Below are 23,834 nucleotides of genomic sequence, written 5' to 3'. Positions count from 1 at the left end.
CTTGGTGGCACAGTGGTTGAGAGTTCGCCTGCCGATTCAGGGGACACTGGTTCGTGCCCCGGTCCGGGAAGATCCCACATGCCGCGGAGCGGCTAGGCCCGTGAGCCATGGCCGCTGAGCCTGCGCGTCCGGAGCCTGTGCTCCGCAATGGGAGAGGCCACAACAGTGAGAGGCCCGCATAATGCAAAAAAAAAAAAAAAAAAAAAAAAAAAAATCCTTCATAAGGCTGATCTTGTGGCATTTCAAAGCCTTCCTCTTAAATATATCCTATAGGCTTTTTGATCATTGTTTCTACAGTGCTATTTATAACATGCAAGTGCTAAAACAAGTATAAGCACATGTTTGAATTATAAACCATAGTGGATAGGAGGAAGCACTAATCCTAGTGCACTTTGACAGTGTTAGAAATGCCAAGAGCCCAGGTAAAGGGCTTCTGCTCTCTGCAACTATTGTCTTCTTCTAAGCCTTGGAAAAACATCTCTTAACTGTCTTTTGGGGAAAGTGTAATCTGGCTTTTTGTGAAAGGATGGTACAATAGATTCATCCAGAAGGTTGAAGAATTTTTTTTTTTAAATAAATTTAGTTTTGGCTGCGTTGGGTCTTCATTGCTGCGCGCAGGCTTTCTCTAGTTGCGGCGAGCCAGGGCTACTCTTCAGTTCGGTGCGCAGGCTTCTCATTGTGGTGGCTTCTCTTGTTGCGGAGCATGGGCTCTAGGTGTGCGGACTTCATAAGTTGTGGCATGTGGGCTCAGTAGTTGTGGCGCTCAGCCTTATTTGCTCCGTGACATGTGGGATCTTCCTGGACCAGGGCTTAAACCCATGTCCCCTGCATTGGAAGGCAGATTCTTAATCACTGCTCCACCAGGGAAGTCCATGAAGAATTCTTATAATCTAAAAATACAGGTACAAAATCTAAGTAAATTTTTTTAAAAGGAAATTTGTCTAGAGTACTATGAATTGTCTAAAAAATAAGTAATAAAATTATCAGAGGTGTTTATAGTAATTATTTTAAATGAGTACATTAAAATGTTTTTATTTCATTTGTAAATTATGGCCTTGAAAGATAATGTCTTCAGGGCATCATTTGTATGATACTAAGAGTAAATTAGGTTGAAAGTTATCACCCAAAAAGCAGAGTCTCTAGCCTGCTGTAAGGTGGTGACGGATGAGGCTGTCAGATAGGGTAGCAGATTACTGGGCAGATTATAGAATTTTGCTTTTTACAGTGATCTTTTACATTTTGACAAATTCTTCTCTGTTTTGAGATGATTTAACATACAGTTATGAAGCAGATCAGAGCTTCTAAATCTAAGTTGAAAATTGTCACTGCTGCCAGGAGTACAAGTATTTTGCCGTGAACGTGTACATAAATAAATGGGAGAACTACGTACATGCTTGAAAGCATTTGCTTCCTGGCAATCTCTTCTGGAGAGGTAAAGCAATAAAGAGGAGAGAAAGTTGGGAAAGCTAAATTCTTGCCCAAATGTCCTCCTTCTCTTGCTCTGTAATCTTTGAGTCTGTTTCTTCTGTCTGAGTTTCTCATCACTGGAAGTGGAAGTTCCGTACAGGCAGGGATCACCATCTGTTTTTTTCACCAGTATGTCCAATCATTTAGAAAGTGCCTGGCATGTAGTAGGCCCTTGGTTTATATTTATCGAATAAGTAAATCCTTGAAATGAGATGTGTCATAGCACCTCTCTGTATTTGGCTTGAGAGTTTTATGGGGGAAAAATGAGATAAATGAACTTGAACCCCTTGAAAGAATATTCTTATATAAATCCAAAGTGACGCTGTATTCACTTTTCCTTCATTGCTTATACAGCCTTCCAAATAGAAATCATCTTTGGTCTACAAATAACAAATTTTGGGAGGATGTGGAGAAAAGGGAACCCTTGTACACTTTTGGTGGGAATGTAAATTGGTGCAGCTACTATGGAAAACAGTACAGAAGTTTCTCAAAAAAAAACTAAAAATAGAACTACCATATGAACTGGATATATATCCAAAAAAACCAAAAACACTAATTCGTAAAGATACATGCACCCCAATGTTTATAGCAGCTTTATTTATAATAGCCAAGGTATGGAAACATCCTAAGTGTCCATCAACAGATGAATGGATAAAGAAGCTGTGGTATATATGTATATGATGGAATACTAGTCAGCCATAAAAAAGGACAAAATGTTGCCATTTGCAGCAACATGGATGGACTTGGAGGGCATTATGCTAAGTGAAATAAGTCAGACAGAGAAAGATAAATACCATATGATATCACTTGTATGTGGAATCTAAAAAATACAGCAAATTAGTGAATATAATATAAAAGAAGCAGACTCACAAATATAGAGAACAAACCAGTGATTGCCAGTGGGGAAGGGGGGAGGGACAATAAAAGGATGGGAGAGTGGGAGGTATAAACTATTGAGTGTAAAATGGGTGCAAGGATGTATTGTACAACGCAGGGAATATAGCCAATATTTTGAAATAACTGTAAATGGGAAGAAACCTTTAAAAAGTGTATAAAAATAAAACATTTTTTAAAAAGAGATATACACCCCCCCAAAAAAAAGTCATCTTTGGAGTCTGCAGCAGTTGACATCTACCAGAAGCAATGTGACACCAAATCTCAGCCTTGTTCAGCTCCCTTAGCATGACCTCAGCTCTCTACTGTGAAATGATGGTTAAAAGACTGGGCTCTTGAATAATGAATCCCAGTTTCACCACTAGTTATGTGACCTTGGCCATGTTATTTAACCTTTGGTGGATTGGTTTCCTCAAATGGAGACATGGGTAATTTCAACACAAGGAGTTATAAGGATAAGATGAGATAATTCATGTAGAGTTCTCTGCATAGTCCATAAATGTTAGCTCATATATGTATTTTTTTACGTCCAAGGAGTCCATTGTTTCTTTCTGTCTATTTCATTCATTTCTTTCTTCATGAAAGAGATAGCTCCAATTCTGTAAGACTGGGTTACTTCACTACAAAAGAAAAAGACTGGGCTAGATGATGTCTAGCATGTCTTCCAACTCCAAAAGGTCAGGATTATAACGTGTAGCTCTCTTTTCCCTCAAATACAGTGTGTATCTCAACGTTCCATCGTGCTCTGTGCATCTTGATTTCCCTGTAACTAGTAATAAAAGTTCTGATATATCTCATGACGTTTTCAATTTTCTCAATGTATACTTGGATTAAAATCCCACTGTCTGTAATGTTATTTATTGGAGTTTTCATCAAATGAAAGCTTGGTTAGATTTAGGTTATAAAAATACCTAAATGGTGCCTTTGAGCCTTTTTTGGTGTACATTTTTACTGCTTTTTGGAATTTTCTAAAATTTAGAAACAGACATGTTTTTCATGCCAGATGCCTTCCATATCAAAATAAGAGCCAAAGCGTTTGTAGTATGTGTCTTTTCTGATTATAGTATGCTATGGCTCATGTGAAAACCATAAAAGTAAAACTTAAAAGGTTAGGGGAAATGAGAAATTAAATTGTGCCACTGATCCACAGACTACTGGCAACTTTCCTAAAAGTTTGCTTAGACTACCATTATAGAAGGACTTAAAAGTCTACTCTGCCACAGCTGGAAGAAAATAGAGGAAAGGAAAGAGAAATCGGTGCCAACTCTGAGAGACCACATTTTTAGTGTCTCCCAGCCAGAAAAGGTTGACCATAGATTGAAGATCATCGAGTGGCAATTTCTAATTCTTCGCCTCTTCTGAAGACTGCTGCCCTGGCTGTTCACTGAACTGTCTCTTTCCCTTTCAGCTTCCTCCATCCTTAAAAGGGAGAAGCGGCTGAGGACGAAGAATGTACATTTCAGTTGTGTCACCGTGTACTACTTCACCAGGAGGCAGGGCTTCACGAGCGTGCCCAGCCAAGGCGGCAGCACCCTGGGCATGTCTAGCCGTCACAACAGCGTGCGCCAGTACACCCTGGGCGAATTTGCCAGAGAGCAGGAGAGGCTTCACCGCGAGATGCTGAGAGAACACCTCAGGGAGGAAAAACTGAATTCTTTAAAGCTAAAGGTAAAAAAACCTTAGACGCTCACTTTTTTTTTTTTGCCAACCCCCCCATCCTTACCTCACTTTGGTTGCATTAACCATTTTCATATTTAGATCCACAGATTAAACTGGGCATTTTCCACAACAGACTGTCTGCTGAAGCTTTTTAAAAGCAAAAACAGTATGGTCGCCTGAAAACAGGGTGGAAAACTTACCTGACATTGTTTACTTATTCATCCTATGAATATTTCTTTAGATCCTAGACCCTGTGCTTGGGCTGGGACTATGTAGTATGAAACATAGATGTGATTGCTTTTCTCCTGGGACTTACGTATCAATAGGAAAGATAAATATTAATCATGTAGACAAAATAAAACCACATCTTCGTGAAGTGCTGTGAAGGGGAGTTGCAAGGTGCTATGAAAGTAAGTAACAGGGAATTGATGTGGTCCAGAGGTCAAGGAAGGTTTCCTCAAGGAAGTGATGGTTGAACTGAAATCTGCACAGATAGACAGGAAGTGTTGGCGAGAGTGGTTCAGGCGGCAGGGAGAGCTGGAGCTGCCTCATGGCAGGAGGAATCACGGTGAGCACACAGAGCTAGCATGGCTGGAGCAGAGTTGAAGAAAGTAGAATAATGCGGGGGGTGGTGGTGGTGGTTGGGCTTTGTAAGTCTGGTTGAGGCATTTGTTTCCTCTTCATCCTGATGCCATCAGAAGTCATACAGGAGTCCTAAGCATGGGGTTGGGGGTGGCAGGGTAATGTGATTCAGTTCATGCTATGATGTGAGGATAGTTTCGGGGCAGGGGCAGCCATGTTGGGGGAGCTTATGGAGTCAGACCAGGTAAGAGGCTATTACAGTGGTCCAGGAGAGAGATGATGGTAGGTTAGATTAGACTGATGGTAGAGAGAGGAAGAGAGATGGACAGAGGGAGTAATTTAGGAAATAAAATCGACAGTCCTTGATGATGGGTTGGATTAGGAAGGGAAAGAGGGGGACTGTCAAGAATGACTCCTGAATTTCTGGCTTGCAAAACTAAATGGGTTGTGGGTGATATTACTTTTCTCAATAACGAGGATATGACAAGGAATCCAGGAAGAGAAGCAGGTTCAGGCCGGGGGGTGCGGGCGGGCAGTGCCGTGGTGGTTATATAATGAGATCATTTTTGGAGATACTGCTTTTGAGAGATTTTTGAGTTATCAAAGTGATGTCTGGGAGAGGTCCAGGTGGAGATAACTATTGTTGTGCCACCTTAGAGATTAAGTGGAGAGAAACACAGCTCAGAAAACCTTTTCCTCAACCGGAGACACTCTTTATGTTTGTATTGAGCCATCAGCCTATCAACATGTAGAAAGTGCTCTCCCATCATTATCTAATGAAAAAGGAAATCTTTCTTAGGAAATCCAGAGTGCTAAACATAAGGGATCACTGGTTAAATAGCAGAAGCACCATAAGCACATCTGTGTTACCTGTACCTTTAGTTTCCAGTATGAAGTCAGTTGGCAGAGGTGTGATGTGTGTTTCAAAACACCTTGTTTTTATGTATTTTGCAATGTATGCATGTGCTTTGTTCCCAATTTACAAGAAGGCAGTTGCTTAAATGAAGCTAGACACAACCTAGCCTAAAGTGTGCCTTATATTTTCTTTGGTGGTATTTTTGACAGATTTCAATGAAAGTCTCTTCAGATTTTTTGGTAGCCAGACACTGTTACTGTTGTCCTCCATGATTGCTTTGCATGTAGGCTAATTTAATGATAATGCTCAGATTTGCTTCTGAAATCCACCCTCTGCCTTTCTAACCCGCTGCAAACCAACTCTACCCCCTACCCAAAGGGTGAAGTCATTCTCCAGATTCAAATATTGGCAGAACAATAGTGATGGCTGCTCTTCATTAAGTGATTTTTATTTGCCAGGCATTTTATAAACATTATTTAACCCTAACAAAACCCCACTGGTAGGTAAATTATGAGACCATGTGTACAGCCAAAGAAGAAGAAGCACAAAGATGTTAAGTAACTGGCTCACTCAATAGAAAACTGGTTATGTTATCCTGTTCCTTACTATTCTAAAATTAATTGATTATTCCCTATAGGCATTGGGAAAGACAATCTCTGTACCTATAGGGAGTTGTCCCTTTCTGGGGTTTGGTACTGTGTGCAGTGGTTTTTTAACAGCTAGGGGACTGTAATTCTATCTGAGAGAAGATTTATTGTGGTGACCTTTGAAGCACATTGTACATTCCATGACTATTAGGGGGAGCTACACACCTGCAGGGTCCTTCCTCCATACCAGGCAATGATATATTCTGATACTATAATTTGTATTCAGTTACTTCTACCCTTTTATTTTTAACAAGCTAAAGAAGAAGCAAAAAAGAGGCTTCTATTATTGATTTACTTTTGTCATTGTGCTTAGTTTTGGAAGTTGGGAAGACATTCATCCGAGTGGGTGTCATGTCTTGGTTTGTCATTGATAACCGAAAACATGCAGCTTTCCCTTTTGGTGAAGATATAAACAAAAGGCATTAGGACATCATCACTCCTTCCAAATGAATATCAAGCAAAAAGATAATGGGATTCTAAGGTGATCTGATCTAAGCCTCCCTATACTGAAAGTATTCAAAAACTCGGAAACACATGTCACATAAAACGAATGAAAGATCACGGCAATGTGGACTCACTGGCTAAAAAAAGCTGAGGGAAATTAATGAAGGAAAACATATATTTTAATTGTGATTCCTCTAGTGTATTAACTTTTATGAGTTTTTAAATATCATTGACTATGCTTGTCTAAGGTTTAACTACCCCAAATCTAACATTAGCTATCCAAAAACATTACCTATCCAAAAATTTCACTCTGATACTTGAAATTTCACTTTTACTGTGATGTTTGTTTTGAAATATACCTCTGGCATAAGCAACGAAATGTGACTAAATTGATTCCATTTTTTGGCTGGAGCAGCAAGAGAGGGTCAGTAGCTGAGAGAGGGGTCCAAAGAGGAAAGGGAGGATTATTAAAGACAAACTTTGCCACTTTGGTTTTGCCTGGAGGTGGCCCTCTGTGGGTGACAGCGAGCTGCCCATTGAGTAAGGAAAGAGAAGGCAGCATCTGACAAAAAACACTTTCCAAAGCTCTCAGCACCAAACTTTTTCCTAAGCCCTTGCTAGGAAACTCATTGGACTTGGAACTGGGTAGTTTCCTTCCTACTTACTTCAGAATCAACAGCCCCAGAAGAGTAAGAAGTTTCTCTTTCCATTCTACCTGTGCGTCTTTCCAGGGTGTCTCTCTAGGTTCTAAATAGTGAGCCCATTTATACAACAACACCTCCTCCCATGGGGCCTTCATAGTGGAAGGTTAGTAAAAAGAACACAGACACGCATCTTGATGTTTCTTGATGTTTCTTTGGAAACAAAATAAGATAGAAATTTAGCTCTTCATTGTAAAATGTCTTCTTATTTAGTGATTCATCTCTTAATCAAATTATGAGTTAAATATATTAAGAAATAATATATGCAATTAGATTTGTAGAACAAATCCAATTTTATTTGGGGGGTTCAAGTGTGTCTTTTTTGTTGTTGGCATTGGTGTTCCAAACATTGCCTAGAAACAATTAATAGAGAAAGCTTATTGAATAAAGTGCATGTTTCTAGAAGAAATAACTAGCTTTAGATTTCTAAATTACAGCGCACAGTACTTTTTTCCTGTCAAGCCCATTCAGACATGTTGTACTCTTCACAGTAATCAATGCAGTCATCTTAATACTATACTTTTTTCCAAATTAAGTACTTAGATTTCATCATCTGCACCACATTGTTGAACAATTACATTAGACTTTATTCCCATTTCACATGGGTCTGTAAAATGCATTAGGGGGCTATTTATATGTTTCAAAAGAGCCTTGGCATTCGAATTGCCTCTGGGGTTATATCTTACTGGATTCTACTACCTTGGTGTAGGAAATGTACCTTAGTTTTCACAGCTTTCACTGGACTCTCTTTCTTAATGTTTTTTCAACATTGATTGTTTTTCCTCTCCTTTCTAAGATCAAGCCTTTCTCTACTCTTGTACCATTTCCAGAGGCTTTCCAAAGCTATACAGTTTTCTCATGTGTCCCTTGACTAATGCTTGGTTGTTTGCTGTCTTTCTTCATAAAAAAAGTTACCAGATGGTGACTCTTCCTTTAAGGAGCAACCTTGAAAATATCTCTATCTAAATCTCCTTCACCCCAAATCTTAGATTTATGACTGTGTGTTATTCATTTAGAAATTTACCTGTACAATATTATAATTCTTCCTCTTCACCCCCAGCCCTGCCCCTTGTATCCTCTTAAGAGTCTTGTGATTTAACTAACCTACAGGTAAAGTTCTTAAATACCTAGGAGATAGGAGGGATTAGAGGTTTGTGAGAGGTGGTTGACACCGAATATCTCTAACCTATAGTTTCAAAATTTGGGGATGTGGTTTTAACTGTTTCCTTATACCACAGTGCTTATTAGACGGGTCAGAATCTGCTGATCTTGGTAGTCTTAAGCTCCACTTATTCCTACAGAACTTCTTTGTCAGCCTCTGTAGAGATTACTCAGGAGCATACGTAGCACCAGTGCTTCCAGAATGCAACCCTCAGTGGAGGCCTGCTCCAACACTGAATGCAAAACTCTGATTTCGATTTGCCATGTCACATGTACAGCCTATTTTGACAAGAACAGAGAAGACACACCTAACCAAAGTGATGCATCCTGAGAGACTGGGCTTCAGCCCTGAGCAAATGCAATATATTTAAGAATAGGTTCTTTCAAAATATTGCTGGCCTTTTCATTTAAATGGAAAACTTAAGCATATGTAATCACATCTCTACATTCTTCCTGTACAGTAAACATTGATCTTCTCATTGAGGAGAAATCTGTTGAACTGATTTTCCTGGTTAAAATATGGGGTTCATGCAGCGGTGTCTGTAGCCAGCTTGTAAAAATTCTTCACTAGAGAGGATTGTCTCATCTCTTCCCCGTGGTAGCTCAAAATCACCCACGATGGGAGTATTCACACCGTGCGACTTGCCAAACACAAAACTAACAGCACAATTAGACAAACAAATTCGACAACAAATTAGAAACACCCCTCCCTTTTTTTTTCAGAGACCCAGTTGTTAAATATTTATCAGCCACACTCTTGGATTCATTTAGCTTATTAGCTGCTGCTAAAAGAGACAAAGTTTGTCTGAACCAGAAGGGAGGATAAAGGAATGTATGAAAAATTTATATGTCTTATTGTTGATATTATCATCTTTTCTGGTGACTTTTGGGGCGATATGTAAACCAAAGACTCATTGTAAATTCAGGTTGTTGAAATATTTATTAGCTGACAAAACAACCTAACATTTCAAGGACATGATTAATCTGGTTCCAATTTGCCACCTGCAATTAACAACTAATGAGCCAAAGAATTATACTATAAGATTTGACTGAATGTCAAAATGATATGAATGTTTTACTTCAGTTTGCCAGAGACCTTAATGACCAGGTTATCTATCCAGCTCGTAGCATGTAACCAGGAATTCCTTTCATCAAATACATATGCAGATTTGTATATCCAGCCCCTTACTATACATCTCCGGCAACCCAAAGCACACTGATTTTTAAAAAATTTTATTGTAGCATAGTTGATTATGGTTACCAAAGAGGAAAAGGGGGGAGGGATAAATTAGGAGGTTGGGATTAACATATATACACTACTATATATAAAAGCACACTGCTTTTTTGAGAAAGCCAATTCCATTTTGTAGCTGTAAATTGTTAGAAAGCTCTTCTTTCTGTTGAACAAACCGCTATCATCTAATTGTACCTTTTGACCCTAATTCTGGCCTCTAAGGACGTAGAATAAATCTTGTCCCAGTTCTCCAAACTCCAAGTGTTTGAAAGCAGTGTTGATGGACACGCAAATATTTGATAATAGGCTATATGGATGGGCTCCATGTGTCTCTGTTCTATAAGATTAAACATCCCTAGTTCTTTTCACTAATCCTGCTGTTTTTCAGACACTTTATGGCCTTGGTTACCTTCTTCTGGATATAATGCTATTTATTTATGTCCACCTCACAATATGGTACTCGATCTGGACATTGTACTCCTAGTGAGATTTGTTCAGTATGTTACATTACATTCTCCCAAGTCGTGGATACTCTATCCACAGTATACACTAAAGGTACAGTAGCTTTCTGGACCTTAATCAATGTTTTTGTTCATATTATGCTGGTGGTAAGTAAAACAACAACAACAAACAAAAAACAAGCAAGCAAACACACAAAACCCAGGTAAATCAGGTCTGCATCATTACATAAATTAAAACATTTTAACATCTCCTGGGCAAGAATCTTCTTTAGCACTAGACATGGTGTACAGAGAAGGATCAATAAAGTTTTGTTTTCTATTTTAATGAACCTAATCTTGTCATCTGAAGATATGATTAGCCTGCCTTTTAGTTATCCATCCAATATATTATTTAAAAACTATATTTAACAAGACAGGGCCAAGTTCAGGATACCCTCTCAGAGTAGTGACCCTCAAGAGGAAAAGGGGGAGACTTTCCTGTCACCACCCCACAGCGACCTCCCTGGAGATTCCTTGCCAGGTGGGTCACCGCTGCCGATAGGATGTGTAGGTGCCACATCCCTCATTGGTGGTGCAAAGGAGCCGAGCATCGCTGTTCTTTGAAACATTTTCAACGTTTCAACTAACTAAAAATCCATGCATTCAACCATACCCTTATTAATCATCTTGTATTCCATCCTTCCATGTACAGAACATAAGAAATTTTGTCAGAGAATCTCAAGACTAGATCACTGGTTTTCTAATTATGTTCCGTGGGGTCAGGGCTCTGGGTGCCTCACTCTTGCTTTTGTCTGTTTTATATATTAAGATTCTTCATGGGCTTTAATTTGACAAATGGACATTTTCTCCCTAGTGGGCCCAGGCAACAGTCACTGTTCCCTCTTTTCACATGTACAGACCATCTGTTTAAATCATCTTTTCTGGAATTTTATCTAGAATTAGCACTTTTTATTTTTATTTATTTATTTATTTTAGTTTTCTTTTTTTTTGCGATACGCGGGCCTCTCACCGTTGTGGCCTCTCCCGTTGCGGAGCACAGGCTCCAGACGCGCAGGCTCAGCAACCATGGCTCACGGGCCCAGCCGCTCTGCGGCATGTGGGATCTTCCCGCACCAGGGCACGAACCCGTGACCCCTGCATCGGCAGGCAGACTCTCAACCACTGCGCCACCAGGGAAGCCCTAGAATTAGCACTTTTTAAAATAATAATTCACTTGCATTTTGATTACCTTTTAATTCCTTTCCCTATGACTCTTCACAGATATTTGACTGAGCAATCATAACTTTAAGCTTTTTCATTGCTCTAAAACATGAATACCCTGGGCCTGAGTATTCTTACATAAAACAGCTCAGTACTCTTTCACTCTCTCCCACCTCTTGTTTTTACATGAAATCCTTCCTAGCTGTTTTCCCATTTCTTGTTTAAAGGTTTTTCTCCTTGATAGAGACGTGGAATCAGAGTAAGAAGTAAATAATTCTACTTTGTGTCTTTGTACCTCCCCTCCCATTTTATTTGTCAATCATTTCCTCCTTCCCACTGCTTCTATAACTTGCTCATATATTTTATTGAACTTACCACACTGTATCATATTTGTTACATGGTCATCTCCCCAGCAGACTAGAAGCTACTTAGATGGAAGCACTGTTATACATGTGTAAACCCTGATACCTGATACAGCGGCTGGCAGCATAGCATAGTGATTAAGGATATTCATTCATTCATTCAAAAATATTTATTAATCAATTAGTATGAGGTTGCAGTTAACACAGTGCTGGAGACAGAATTATGAGCAAGACAGATATGGTCCTTGTTCTCAATGTATTCACAGTAGAATGAATGAGGGAGGTATACATAAAACCAATTACCAACACTAATATATTACTACAAAATTAGGCAGCATACTATGCTGATTAAACGCAGGCCAGGGTAAAAGATTTAAAAGTCAGCTGAAGAAATCAAAAGTAACATTATTTCAACAGTGGTAGCTGTCACTTGGACCAGCTTCTTTTGCTGGCATATCTATTAGAAAGAACACCTCCGCAAGCCCACAAAATAAAAACTCAAAGGAAATGCTAACTGGTGAGAATGTCATATCTTCAGCTGGCTTCCTGTCTTCTTTTTTGAGCTCCTGTTCTCTGTATATGAGTCATATATTTTTTTATTTCTGAATGAGCTAATTATAAGGAAGCTTGTCTGCTCTTTGCCTCCTGCCCTGCAGTGCTGAGATCAGCTCTTAGAGCGTGGCTGCAACCATATCCTTTTCTTCCATACAGGTTTCCTATTACTCTAAGAATTTTCACTCCAAACTCGTCTCGTGAGCCTGGCTCAAGCTTTGGAGTCAAATAGACCTGAGTTTGATTCTCAGTGCAATCACTAATTATCTATGTAACTAGACATTGGCAAATTATCTTCTCAAGGCTCCAGTTTTCTCCAAATACCGTATTCGAAGGCATATATATGGAATCTAAAAAAAAAAAAAAAAAAGAGAAATGGTACTGAGGAACCTAGTTGCAGGGCAGGAATAAAGCTGTAGACATAGAGAATGGACTTGAGGACACGGGGTGGGAGGGGGAAGCTGGGGCCAAGTGGCAGTAGCATCGACATATATACACTACCGAATGTAAAATAGTTAGCTAGTGGGAAGCAGCAGCATAGCACAGGGAGGTCAGCTCCATGCTTTGTGATGACCTAGGGGTGTGGGATAGGGAGAATGGGAGGGAGGCTCAAAGGGGAGGGGATATGGGGACATATGTATGCATGTGGCTGATTCACTTTGGTGTACAACAGAAACTAACACGGTATTGTGAGGCAATTATACTCCAATAAAGATCAATTTTAAAAAAAAGAAAAAAGCACTGTTGCAAAACAAAACCAAAAACAAAAGCTCCAGTTTTCTCAACTGCAAAAATACTTCCTAAGATTGTTTGCAAATCAGGTGAGATAATTTATATAAAGTATGGAGGGAGTTCAGTACCTTGTTTTCAGTATATGATAGCTTGGCCCACTCATTATACAGATCATCATCATTATAATAGGCAGGAATCAGTGTTTGTGGAATTGAATTATTCTTTCACATTCTTGTTTCCACTGTCATTGTTACATGTGTTAAGAACTTTGTAATAACCAGGAGATTTTATTACTAAGAACACCTTTTAACCACTGAAGGGAAGTGTTTTTATTTCTGTGGGTTTTATTTTGTTTTGTTTTGTTTTCAGCATTATAGTCCATCCACATTTTCAGTATTGTTTCCCTCTCCATAATCATTTTGCACTAAATTAGTTTCTTCAAGCACTTAATTCATCAAAAAGTTCATCTTGTAGGAATTTACAGTGGAATATATCCACTACATGCTATAGCCAAAAAAAAACACAAAAGATTGAATGCTGAGTTGATAATCCCCTCCCCCCCCACTCACTCACTCCCCCGCCTGACCTGGTACTTGATTCAGGATAGTCTGAGAATCACTCTGCCGATTCTGACAGTAATGTGTAATGTGTCCCATCCCGCAAATATATTTAGATGGGCAAAGGTTTTACTCTGTTGCGCTTTGGGAACTGTTTACTCATACGTAACAGTACATATCAGACAGATTTGCAAAAGTAAGATGTTTCAATTCGGTTTAAGAAAAGTTATAGTCCTTTCATTTGTAGAGTGAGTCTGGACAAGTTTACACAGTGGCTCAAGAACTAAGTCCTATCTTAAGTAGCATCATTGGAACAAAGCAAGTACACACACACACACACACACACACCTTAAGATACTTCCAATACAGTATAAATAAATGCACATATATGTGAGATAAATATAAAATAAGATAAGGATCACTAAATCAAATTATGAGTTAAGTCATTACTTTTCACCTGTAAAATGGCTAAGGCAGGGGAAGGGAGATGCTACTTTCTGAAAACCTAATGTTTATTTACTTTTTTGTTTTTTGCTTATGGATCAAGACAGGAAGTGATGTCACAAAAGTTCAGCCAGTCTGGCTAATTTGCAAGCCAACGAATGCGTGCTCTGTCCCATCTCAGGCCTTTGAAGCTGTTGTTGCTCAGTGGGGAATACCTTCTGCCTCCACCTGTTCAGCTAACTGCTACTCCACCTTCAGATTCAAGCTTAGGTGTGAAAGTCTACCCTCCTCACCCCATCACCAGCCCCACCTCAAGGTGGCCCTCCTGCATGGTTTCAATGCCTTGTGTTCAAGCTCAGCTAGGAAATCCTTATAAATTGGATTAAAATTACTAGATTCCTCTTCTCTTTACTCTAATCCATTGATTTCAAGACCCATGTCTTGTGCATCAACACACTTAGAGCCTAATGTAAAATAAGCACAAAAGATCACTGAATATATATTCAATATATAAAAAGTATGTCTATATAATTATCAAGACAGTTAAGAACCCAAGCTGTAGAGTTAAATATTTAGGATTCTGATGTGGTACACACCTCACTGCTTATGATCTTGGACAAGTTATTTAGCATTCCTGTGCCTCAGTTTCCCCATCACTTAAATGGGTAGAATGCTAATATCTACTTCATGAGATTTTTGTGATCGTCAGTGAGTAAACGCAGGTAAAGTGCTTGCAGCAGTGACACACAGATTCAGAACTGTTACTATTATCGTCTCATGTATGATTCTCTCACCTTTCTTTCACCTCCAGCTCCAATCTCTCTTCTTTTCTCTCTCTCTCTCTCTCTCTCTCTCTCTCTCTCTCTCTCTGTCTCTCACACACACACACACACACACACACACACACACACACACACACAAGCAGGCTTGAAGGTCAGGATCCTTTGGTGGTCTCCTTAAACCACATTTTTGGCAAGCTTTGTTTGAGCTCTTGGAAAGGCAGTGTTCTTTGGGAAAAGAACACTGAGATAGAAATGGTCCAAATCCCAGACTGGCTTCTAAGGAATCTACTTCAAAAGAGAGCATTCCTTTGAATATGCTGGTTACTCTGTATGTATTTATTTTGTAAACAAAATAGCTTGTTAGACACATTGAGGTTTAACTCCACATTACAGTCCCTGTACTGCATTAGGTACCATTGAAAACTTGGAATCTATCTGTTTTACACAGGGAAAAGCATGCTAGAATAGGGGTCAGGGAATTAGGTTCTATAAGCATGTCTTGGAGGGGACACAATTAATCTGAGCCTCAATAATGCATAAAATAAGGAGGCTGTATTTGATGAACTAACATCTGAAAATTCAATGATTCTATTCTGAGATAGGAAGAAGACATTTATAGGTATCACTCATGTCAAAGAGACAAAATGTACAAAATAAATATTCTTGTGAAGATGGGCCAATGGGGTAAAGGAGTCAGCAAAAACAGATGAGGAAATCATGGAAGACTCCCTAGAGTTTGTTGCACAAGATCTTGAAAGCATGATGAACATGAGTTGATGGACAGAAATAGAGAGCTCATTGACTTATTGCCCCGTTGCTCTAATATAGAAAAATGCATTTGAAAATAATGTATGTAATACTCTGATTTAAAGGAGCATTTAAACTCGATAGGTTTGGTCTGCGTTTGAAAGGGGCAAATGGGCATATCCTGGAGGAGAGGGCTGGGGAAGGACTTCCAAGGGGACAGCAGAGAATAGTATCTGTCAGTGGTTACGTAACCAAACCAGAAACCGTGAGGACAAAGAGAGAAGCCAATTAACCGGGTTGAACTAGAATATTTCCAGTCTTCACTAGCAATGGCAGAGATGATATTGGATAGATGAGGAGAAAACCTTGCCAGATCACTTCAATGATAATGTGAGATTTTTTTGAAAATCTAAATTAGGGCCCTTGTGGGTTCTTGAACAAGAGTAAGAACAGTATGTAGCTAGCTGTGTATCAAGGACTTTTAGATTCTTAATTGAATTTTTATTTAAAAATGAAACTGTTTATTGTAATTTAAGTGTGGGAATAAGAAATGCAGATTTCATTTCTAAGGGCTCTTATATTTGTTTTTTTATGAGTGAAGAATTGTTTTATTGTATTTTTTTAATTTTTATTGAAATATGGTTGATTCACAATGTGTTAGTTTCAGGTATACAGCAAGGTGATTCAGTTTATATATATATATATATATATACACACACACACATACATATATATATGTAACTGAATATGTATATATATGTTCATATATATATGTATATATAGATATATCTTTTTCAGATTCTTTTCCATTATAGGTTATTACAAGATATTGAGTATAGTTCCCTGTGCTATATAGTAGGTCCTTGTTGGTTATCTATTTTGTATATAGTAGTGTGTATATTTTAATCCCAAACTCCTAATTTATCCCTCCCCTCCCCTTTCCCCTTTGGTAATCATAAATTTCCTTTCTGTCTGTGAGTCTGTTTCTCTTTTGTAAATAAGTTCATTTGTATCATGTTTTAGATTCCACATATAAGCAATTTCATATGATGTTTGTCTTTGTCTGACTTCACTTAGTATGATAATCTCTAGGTCTATCCACATTGCTACAAATGGCATTATTTCATCCTTTTTCATGGCTGAGTAATATTTCATCACATATATGTGTATGTATATATATGTGTTTGTGTGTGTTTATATATATCTTCTTTATCAATTCATCTGTCGATGACACTTAGGTCGCTTCCATGTCTTGGCTATTGTAAATAGTGCTGCTGTGAACACTGGGGTGCATGTATCTTTTCGAATTAGAGTTTTCTCCAGATATATGCCCAGGAGTGGGATCATACGGTATTGGAATAAGCATCATCTGTAGTTTATTTGAGATACAGTTGTTTCTTTTTCATTCTTAGATGCCATTTGGTTAGTCATGTTGCCTTAAAAATTGTCATGTTTTTAAATGTTTGCTGAAGTCTTACTTTTTGTTGATTTTTAGATTTCATGTATTATATGACAGCAACCATTATTTTTTAAAAAATCAAACCCTGTTGATATGAAATGAAGTTTTTTGCTGTTTTTGTGATGTTACCAGTTACTGTTAGTGGACATCACAGAAAAATGAAAACAGCTTAACCAATACATTTATAAAGAAATTCCAAGGAAGGAAATAAATTACAGATCACACCAAGAAACAAAACCCAATAAAAGGAAATGCCCAACTTTATAGGAACACAGATTTAAGCTCTGAAATATAAAAAAATACATAAATTAGTAGCTTTTGACAATGCATTTCAGGGACCCTTTGCAATATATTTTAATATACACTTGCTACTGTGTTGTTTCCTCTACCTGAGGGCAAAAATCAATCTTCTGTTTGTTTTTCAATACATTCAGAGTTGTCCAGGTTGGGATTTTTGTCAGTAATAAATATTCTTATCTAAATATAGGATTTTTCCTAGGAAGATAAGAAACTGATGTCTGGTGTCACCAGGGTATTTTAACTGTGTAATAACTGAATTGTTATTAAGTTCAAAAGGCATAGTAATAATTGCAGTTAATGAAGTTCATGAAGTGATACATATAAAACTTAAAGAATCAAAATAGCTTCCCTATATAGAACTTCCTTGAATAATCTCTGAGTTTCTTCATTTATTCCTGTGCTGCTTCCCAGAATATAGTTCTTGCTTATATTCAGAGGAAATGTCTCTTTCTAAATGTTTTTTTATGAAGAAAATATATTATGTGGTGATATGGCAGTAAGAAGTGAAATACTGACTCAGGGTTTCCCGATGGATGAAATTAATTTAGAAAAGAAATATACACAGAAGCAGAAAATTTATGGGTATGAGACACAGTCGTCCACAGGTGCTATTATGTGGAAGGTATTGCTCTGGGCAGTTTCCTATGAAGTCCTTCGAGGGAGGAGTTCATTGTTTGGGTTGCCTGTTGGCAAGAGCCTGCCACGCTGACCTCTGCTCCTTGTCTTACTGAGAGCACAGTGACCTGACTAAGTGCGTCATATCAAGCTCTCGTTCATGGAACATTCTGTAGGGAAACCGTGTTTGTAATCCCAACAGCACAGGACAGCAAAACTTTACTTCCTAGTACATAGTTTCTCTGGAGCCCAAAAGACAGGGTTGTTATTTCAAGGACATGTTTGCTTATTTAGGTGGCAGTAGCTTCCGCTAAGATGCTATCACCTCTGAACAAGGACACATTTATTCCAACATCAAATCTGCCCATCACAAACTGAGTCTAACAATAGCTTTCACTGATGGGCATCTGTGACCTCTGGCCTTTTTCACGTCGTGCAGGCTGAAAGCTCCAGCAACTATACCTCCTAACATTAAGAGGTTAAGAGTTCCAATTAACAAGTCTTGTGTCCATTTAAAAGCCTATCATTTTTATGCATTCATTTTCCTTCCTGTAATTTCTCTAAAGAGAAAAGTAAAAGGAAATGATTTGACTCACAAACATTTTCTTTATCCCTATGAATCATTTATTTTGTAACTGGAAGTTTATACCTCTTAATCTCCCACACCTATCCACAAACACTTATGGATTATGGGGACATAATGTTATATAATAGCTTCATTCTACCAAGTGCAGAAGTAGGGATTTTAGACCCTGTCCATGCTAAGTCTCTTTTTTGCTGCTTTGTATTTCTAGATGACGAAGAATGGCACTGTGGAATCTGAAGAAGCTAGCACTCTTACAGTGGATGACATTTCTGATGATGATATCGATTTAGACAACACCGAGGTAGACGAGTACTTCTTTCTCCAACCCCTGCCAACAAAAAAACGGAGAGCACTGCTGCGGGCCTCTGGGGTGAAAAAGATTGATGTGGAGGAAAAGCATGAGCTACGAGCCATCCGCCTATCTCGAGAGGACTGTGGCTGTGACTGCCGGGTGTTCTGTGATCCAGAAACGTGTACCTGCAGCCTGGCAGGCATTAAGTGTCAGGTAAGGATTGGGATTTCAAGGAATCCGAAGGCATGACATTATACACCAACCCCTAAAGAGGCAGTTGTGTTCCATGTAATGAAGTTTCCCACACGTGGAGGAAAATTCTGGGGTAAGGCAAGACACATGATTCAAGAAGAGAGAAATACTAATTCAATGACATTTAGGGGTATATGTTATATATATATATATATATATATATATATATATGGTATAGTGTGAAAGGCAATCCAAGCTGCAGTTGTCAGTTGAAATTGTCTGCTCTTGGATTCATTTATTATGCAAACTTCTTTTGTCTTCTTACAAGCATTCAGGGAGATCATGACATCCCTAACATTTAAAGTTTGTATTCTCTGATCCATCCATGGGGTGTAAAATGATGATTGCTTAGAGGTAGTGTAGATTAGTGGAAAAATTACTAGACTGGGACTTAAGAAAACTGAGTTTTCCTCCTGGCTCTGCCTTTTGCCACGATGTGAAATTGGCAAGTCAGGTAAACTTACTGGGTTCCGTTTTCCCACTTCTAAAATGAATGGGCTGGGCTAGGTCAGGGGTTGGGAAACGATAACTCACAGGTCAGATCTAGCCTGCCGCCCTGTTTTTGTAAGTAAAGTTTTATTGAAGCACAGCCATGTATTTTTTGTGTGTGTTTACATGTTGCCTATAACTGCTTTCATACTTCTACAGCAGAGCTTGAGTAGTTGTCGCAGAGACTGTATGGCCCACAAAGGCTAAAATAATTATTCTCTGGCCTTTTTACAAAAAAAGAGCTTACCAACCCCTGAACTAGATACTTCTCAGGTTCCTATCCATCTATATCATTGGTGCGCCATGATTAGTTAGGGGTTTTTATTGTATGCAGAAACTCAACTTTTTCAATAAGAGCCTCTCAGGCAGACAAAAGGAGAGGACAGTTCTTACCAGCTGAACAGTTGCTTGAGGTAGATTCACAGAAAGTGGAATCACAGGTAAGAAAGTAGCTATAGATTCTGGCTCGACATCTGCTACTACTTTTTGTGGGGACCGGGATGACTGTGCTGGAATCCACTTTCTCCTCTCTTGCATGGGAAATACCCCATGCTTGGATAAGGTGGAAAGAAGGGCAAGTTCTTTCTGGTTGCCTGTGCTCTGGTCTGCATAAAGGTGGAATCTAAGCCAGCAAATATCTTCAGAGTCCCTTAGATTGCCCAGAATTCCACTCATCACCTGAGTGAAGAGCTCAGTCCAACAACACTTGCTGAACCTAATCACTCTATCTACAGAGTCCAAACACTCGAATAATCATGGGATATTGATTAAATGAACATCTCCTTCTCTCCAGAAGCTTGTAGTCTAAGGGAGGGGTAGGGAAGGCCGGGGAGCCAGCAACTAAACAGAAATCCACCAGTCACCGTCATGAATGTGCGTACGCATCGCAGCCTGCAGTTGCATACGTGCGTCACCTACCAAGGATCCAAAAGAATGAGAAGGTACACCAATGAGAGTGAGTTATCACACTGCTTGATACTAAGGTGGTGTCAATCTGGACACCTTGGGCAGAGAAGTTCATTTTATAATAAGCAAAAAAAAACTCCTGGCTAGAATGAGGAATGTCATGTCATTTAGACTAAAAATAGCAGGTGGGGATGAGGGCAGTAAGTTTGTTTCAAACTGAGCCTGTGAGCTGGCATGCAGCAGAAAAAAAGGGAGCTTGGGGAAAGGACAGAAGCATTGAAAAAAATGGGAGCAAAATTAATGGGATGGAGAGAAGAGGGAAACGGAGAATGGCGACAGAAGTAAAGAAAGCACAGGAGGGATAAATGAACAAAACTACACACCATAACTCATTTTTATTTTGAGTATGGGTTTAAAATTAGGTTAACTCATGTTCTAAGCCTTCACTTCCCTTTTTGTTTCTGTCTGCAGTTTGATTGTCGTTTGTTCTGGCGTAAGTGGGTTTAAGTCATCCCAGATTTCAAAGGCTTTGCCCTGAGGTACTGGATTTTTATTTGATTTGTAAGAGTTCCAGGGGGCTAATCTGTGTTCTTCCCTCCAAGGTGGATCGAATGTCTTTCCCATGTGGCTGCACTAAAGAAGGATGTAGTAACACAGCAGGTAGAATTGAATTTAATCCTATCCGTGTCCGGACTCACTTTTTGCACACAATAATGAAACTTGAACTGGAGAAAAACCGAGAGCAGCAAATCCCCACGCTGAACGGCTGCCACGGGGAGATAAGTGCCCACAGTAGTTCCATGGGCCCTGTGGCTCACTCTGTCGGATATTCCATCGCAGACAATTTTGAGATTGAAACGGAACCCCAGGCTGCAGTGCTGCACCTGCAGTCGGCGGAGGAATTAGATTGCCAAGGAGAGGAAGAGGAGGACGGTAGCAGCTTCTGCAGCGGAGTCACGGACTCCAGCACCCAAAGCTTGGCCCCCAGCGAGTCAGACGAGGAGGAAGACGAGGACGACGAGGAGGAAGAGGAGGACGACGACGAGAAAGGGGACAGTTTCGTGGAAGCTTTGGGTCCCCATGCCGAAGGGGTCCCTCTTCCTTCCGTCCTTTGTTACTCCGATGGCACGGCCGTCCACGAAAGCCACGCGAAAAGCGCTCCCTTTTATGCCAACTCTTCTACCCTCTATTACCAAATAGACAGCCACATTCCAGGAACTCCCAACCAGATCCCCGAGAACTACTCGGAAAGAGAGACTGTCAAAAGCGGTGCCCTCTCGCTGGTGCCTTACACCATGACCCCGGAGCAATTCGTGGACTATGCCCGACAAGCGGAAGAGGCGTACGGCGCCTCCCACTACCCAGCTGCCAACCCCTCTGTCATCGTTTGCTGCTCCTCTTCGGAAAACGACAGCGGTGTGCCCTGCAATAGCTTATATCCCGAACACAGGTCCAATCATCCTCAAGTGGAATTTCACTCATACTTGAAAGGCCCCTCCCAGGAAGGGTTTGGCTCTGCATTGAATGGGGACAGTCACATTTCAGAGCATCCTGCTGAAGATTCTTTGAGCCTCGCAGAAAAGAGCAGATTGCACGAAGAGTGCATCAAATCGCCCGTGGTGGAGACTGTCCCTGTTTAGTAGCTTAAGTTATTCTTGGACCAACTCTTCTCCTATGTAAAGCACTGTATTTAATTGGATTTCCTGGGCTCATCGTGGTTTCAGCTGAGGACCAAGAAAACTTGGACCGTGGTGAATCTTCCAGACTGTATTTTGTTTTCTCCCTTCTAGCTACGTGACTGTGCCGTTGCACAAATGCAGTCTCTATGAGGGTTTTAAACGATTTCAGACTGTTTTGATAGAAAATGCTAATTTTAAAAAAGCATATCTCACAGTTGCCTACCTGTGAAACTGTGTGAAACCTGCCAAGCTGTGTAGATCAGAGCTCCAAGTTTTGGATTATCGGGCCTGTGCAAGATTGTTAACTAAGACTGGGAAATAATAAGATTTAGAGTCCTAATTTTCGATATATCTGAAGATGATGGTGACTTTTTAATGTAAAAGTAATTATTGTAAGAAAAAGATTTAATTGTTCCATGCGTATTTTATTTATGGTAGTTAGAAGTCATGTTTTGATGAAAACGAACAGCAGCATGTTCTTTTAAGCTGAAGACACATAGTTAGTACCACCGAGCATGCCCACATGGATTGCCTCTGGAATCCATTCACATTTTTATGATTGTGTCTGATCAAATTTGCAAATACTTTCTTAAGGGTGAAATAGGCCTATTTTTGCTATTTTGGACAAATAAATGAGTCTATATGTGCAGGTCCTTACACAGTTTTCTCTAAAGTTAACAGTTAGGACAATCCTCTGGTGAGGGTCTAGTTCATTGCCCTCCCTCAGTTGACTCCAGAGATGGAGGTAGAAGGAATTGCCTTTCTTTTTTAAACAGCATCATCTTGGTTCTTAGCTTGGACAGCACCTTCAAACTCTACTCCCCTGCATCAAAATGCACTTTAGTGCCCCTTCATGGTACCTTGTGAGGGGTGGGGACTAAGAACTCTTTGAGATGAAAAATTTTAAAAAAACATTTTTTAATCTGTAACTATTATAAGGTTCATATAATTAAATAGAGGAATCACCCAGTGATACTTTATGAAGGAAAAAATGACCTGTTTTCCTTCACCACTCTCAAGACCTAACTCGGTAAAAGCAGAGGAGGCCGAGAAAACACGGAAGAGACAGAACCTCAGCAACCAGCCTTTTTCTACAGCGTGATCAATCCATCTCTACACAATGAGCGTATAATGAAATTTCCATTTAGTGACTAGCTGATTGAAGGGGGGGCCTCTACCCAAATACTCAACTAGGCCTTACTTTTCTGAAGCATTTTGATTTCTCTTGCCTGGGACAATTAGCAGAACAGTCCAGAATGCATTGAATACTTTCTAATTACCTCATGTTCTCTTATTAAAGGGGACAGATAGAAATAAAACATGCACTCCCCACCTTTAGATTATCTGCGCTTGGTTAGTCGGAGGACTTCTAAGATCCCGTTTTCCTGTAAATTAATTTAGGTAACTAAATAGTGTGTTCTACTTTTTTTTTTTTTCCAATGCAATATGACTATGCTAAATCTGTTTCATATTTTTGACCTTCTATTATATCATTTCACATTTTATGCCTCTTTGAAATGTGGACATGCCTTGCTATTCAGTGACTGCATCGCTACTTATTTTTTATGTCTTTTAGACTTGGATGTTTGGATATATGGATATAAATATATTGTAGATCTCAAGTCCTTAAAAAATACTATTTTATTTCACTGAACTTAAAAAATGTTTGATCTAGAGAAAGTCCTCCAATGGAAAAGTTTCTACTAAGACTTGATTTGGGGAAAACATGTTTACTTGGCAGCTCTTCCACTGTGCAGTTGGTTCCTGCCCCTAC

At 39.4% G+C, this 23,834-nt stretch overlaps 1 protein-coding gene across 2 annotated transcripts in view; it reads left to right on the top strand.

The window, feature by feature from the left end:
- CSRNP3 (cysteine and serine rich nuclear protein 3) overlaps positions 1 to 22,342 on the top strand; it is a 182,323-nt gene extending 159,981 nt beyond the window's left edge. For both annotated transcript variants that reach the window (XM_067741682.1, XM_067741683.1), the window contains 3 exons: positions 3,770 to 4,029; positions 18,651 to 18,947; positions 20,984 to 22,342. In XM_067741682.1, coding sequence (XP_067597783.1) covers positions 3,770 to 4,029; positions 18,651 to 18,947; positions 20,984 to 22,021 — 1,595 coding nt within the window. In that variant the 3' untranslated portion in view covers positions 22,022 to 22,342. The remainder of the gene's footprint in view (positions 1 to 3,769; positions 4,030 to 18,650; positions 18,948 to 20,983) is intronic.
- The last annotated feature ends 1,492 nt before the right edge of the window (positions 22,343 to 23,834 follow it).

The sequence above is a fragment of the Pseudorca crassidens genome, chromosome 6 (assembly GCF_039906515.1).
Source record: "Pseudorca crassidens isolate mPseCra1 chromosome 6, mPseCra1.hap1, whole genome shotgun sequence".
NCBI lineage: Eukaryota > Metazoa > Chordata > Mammalia > Artiodactyla > Delphinidae > Pseudorca > Pseudorca crassidens.
This window is presented reverse-complemented; position numbering and strand designations above follow the sequence as displayed.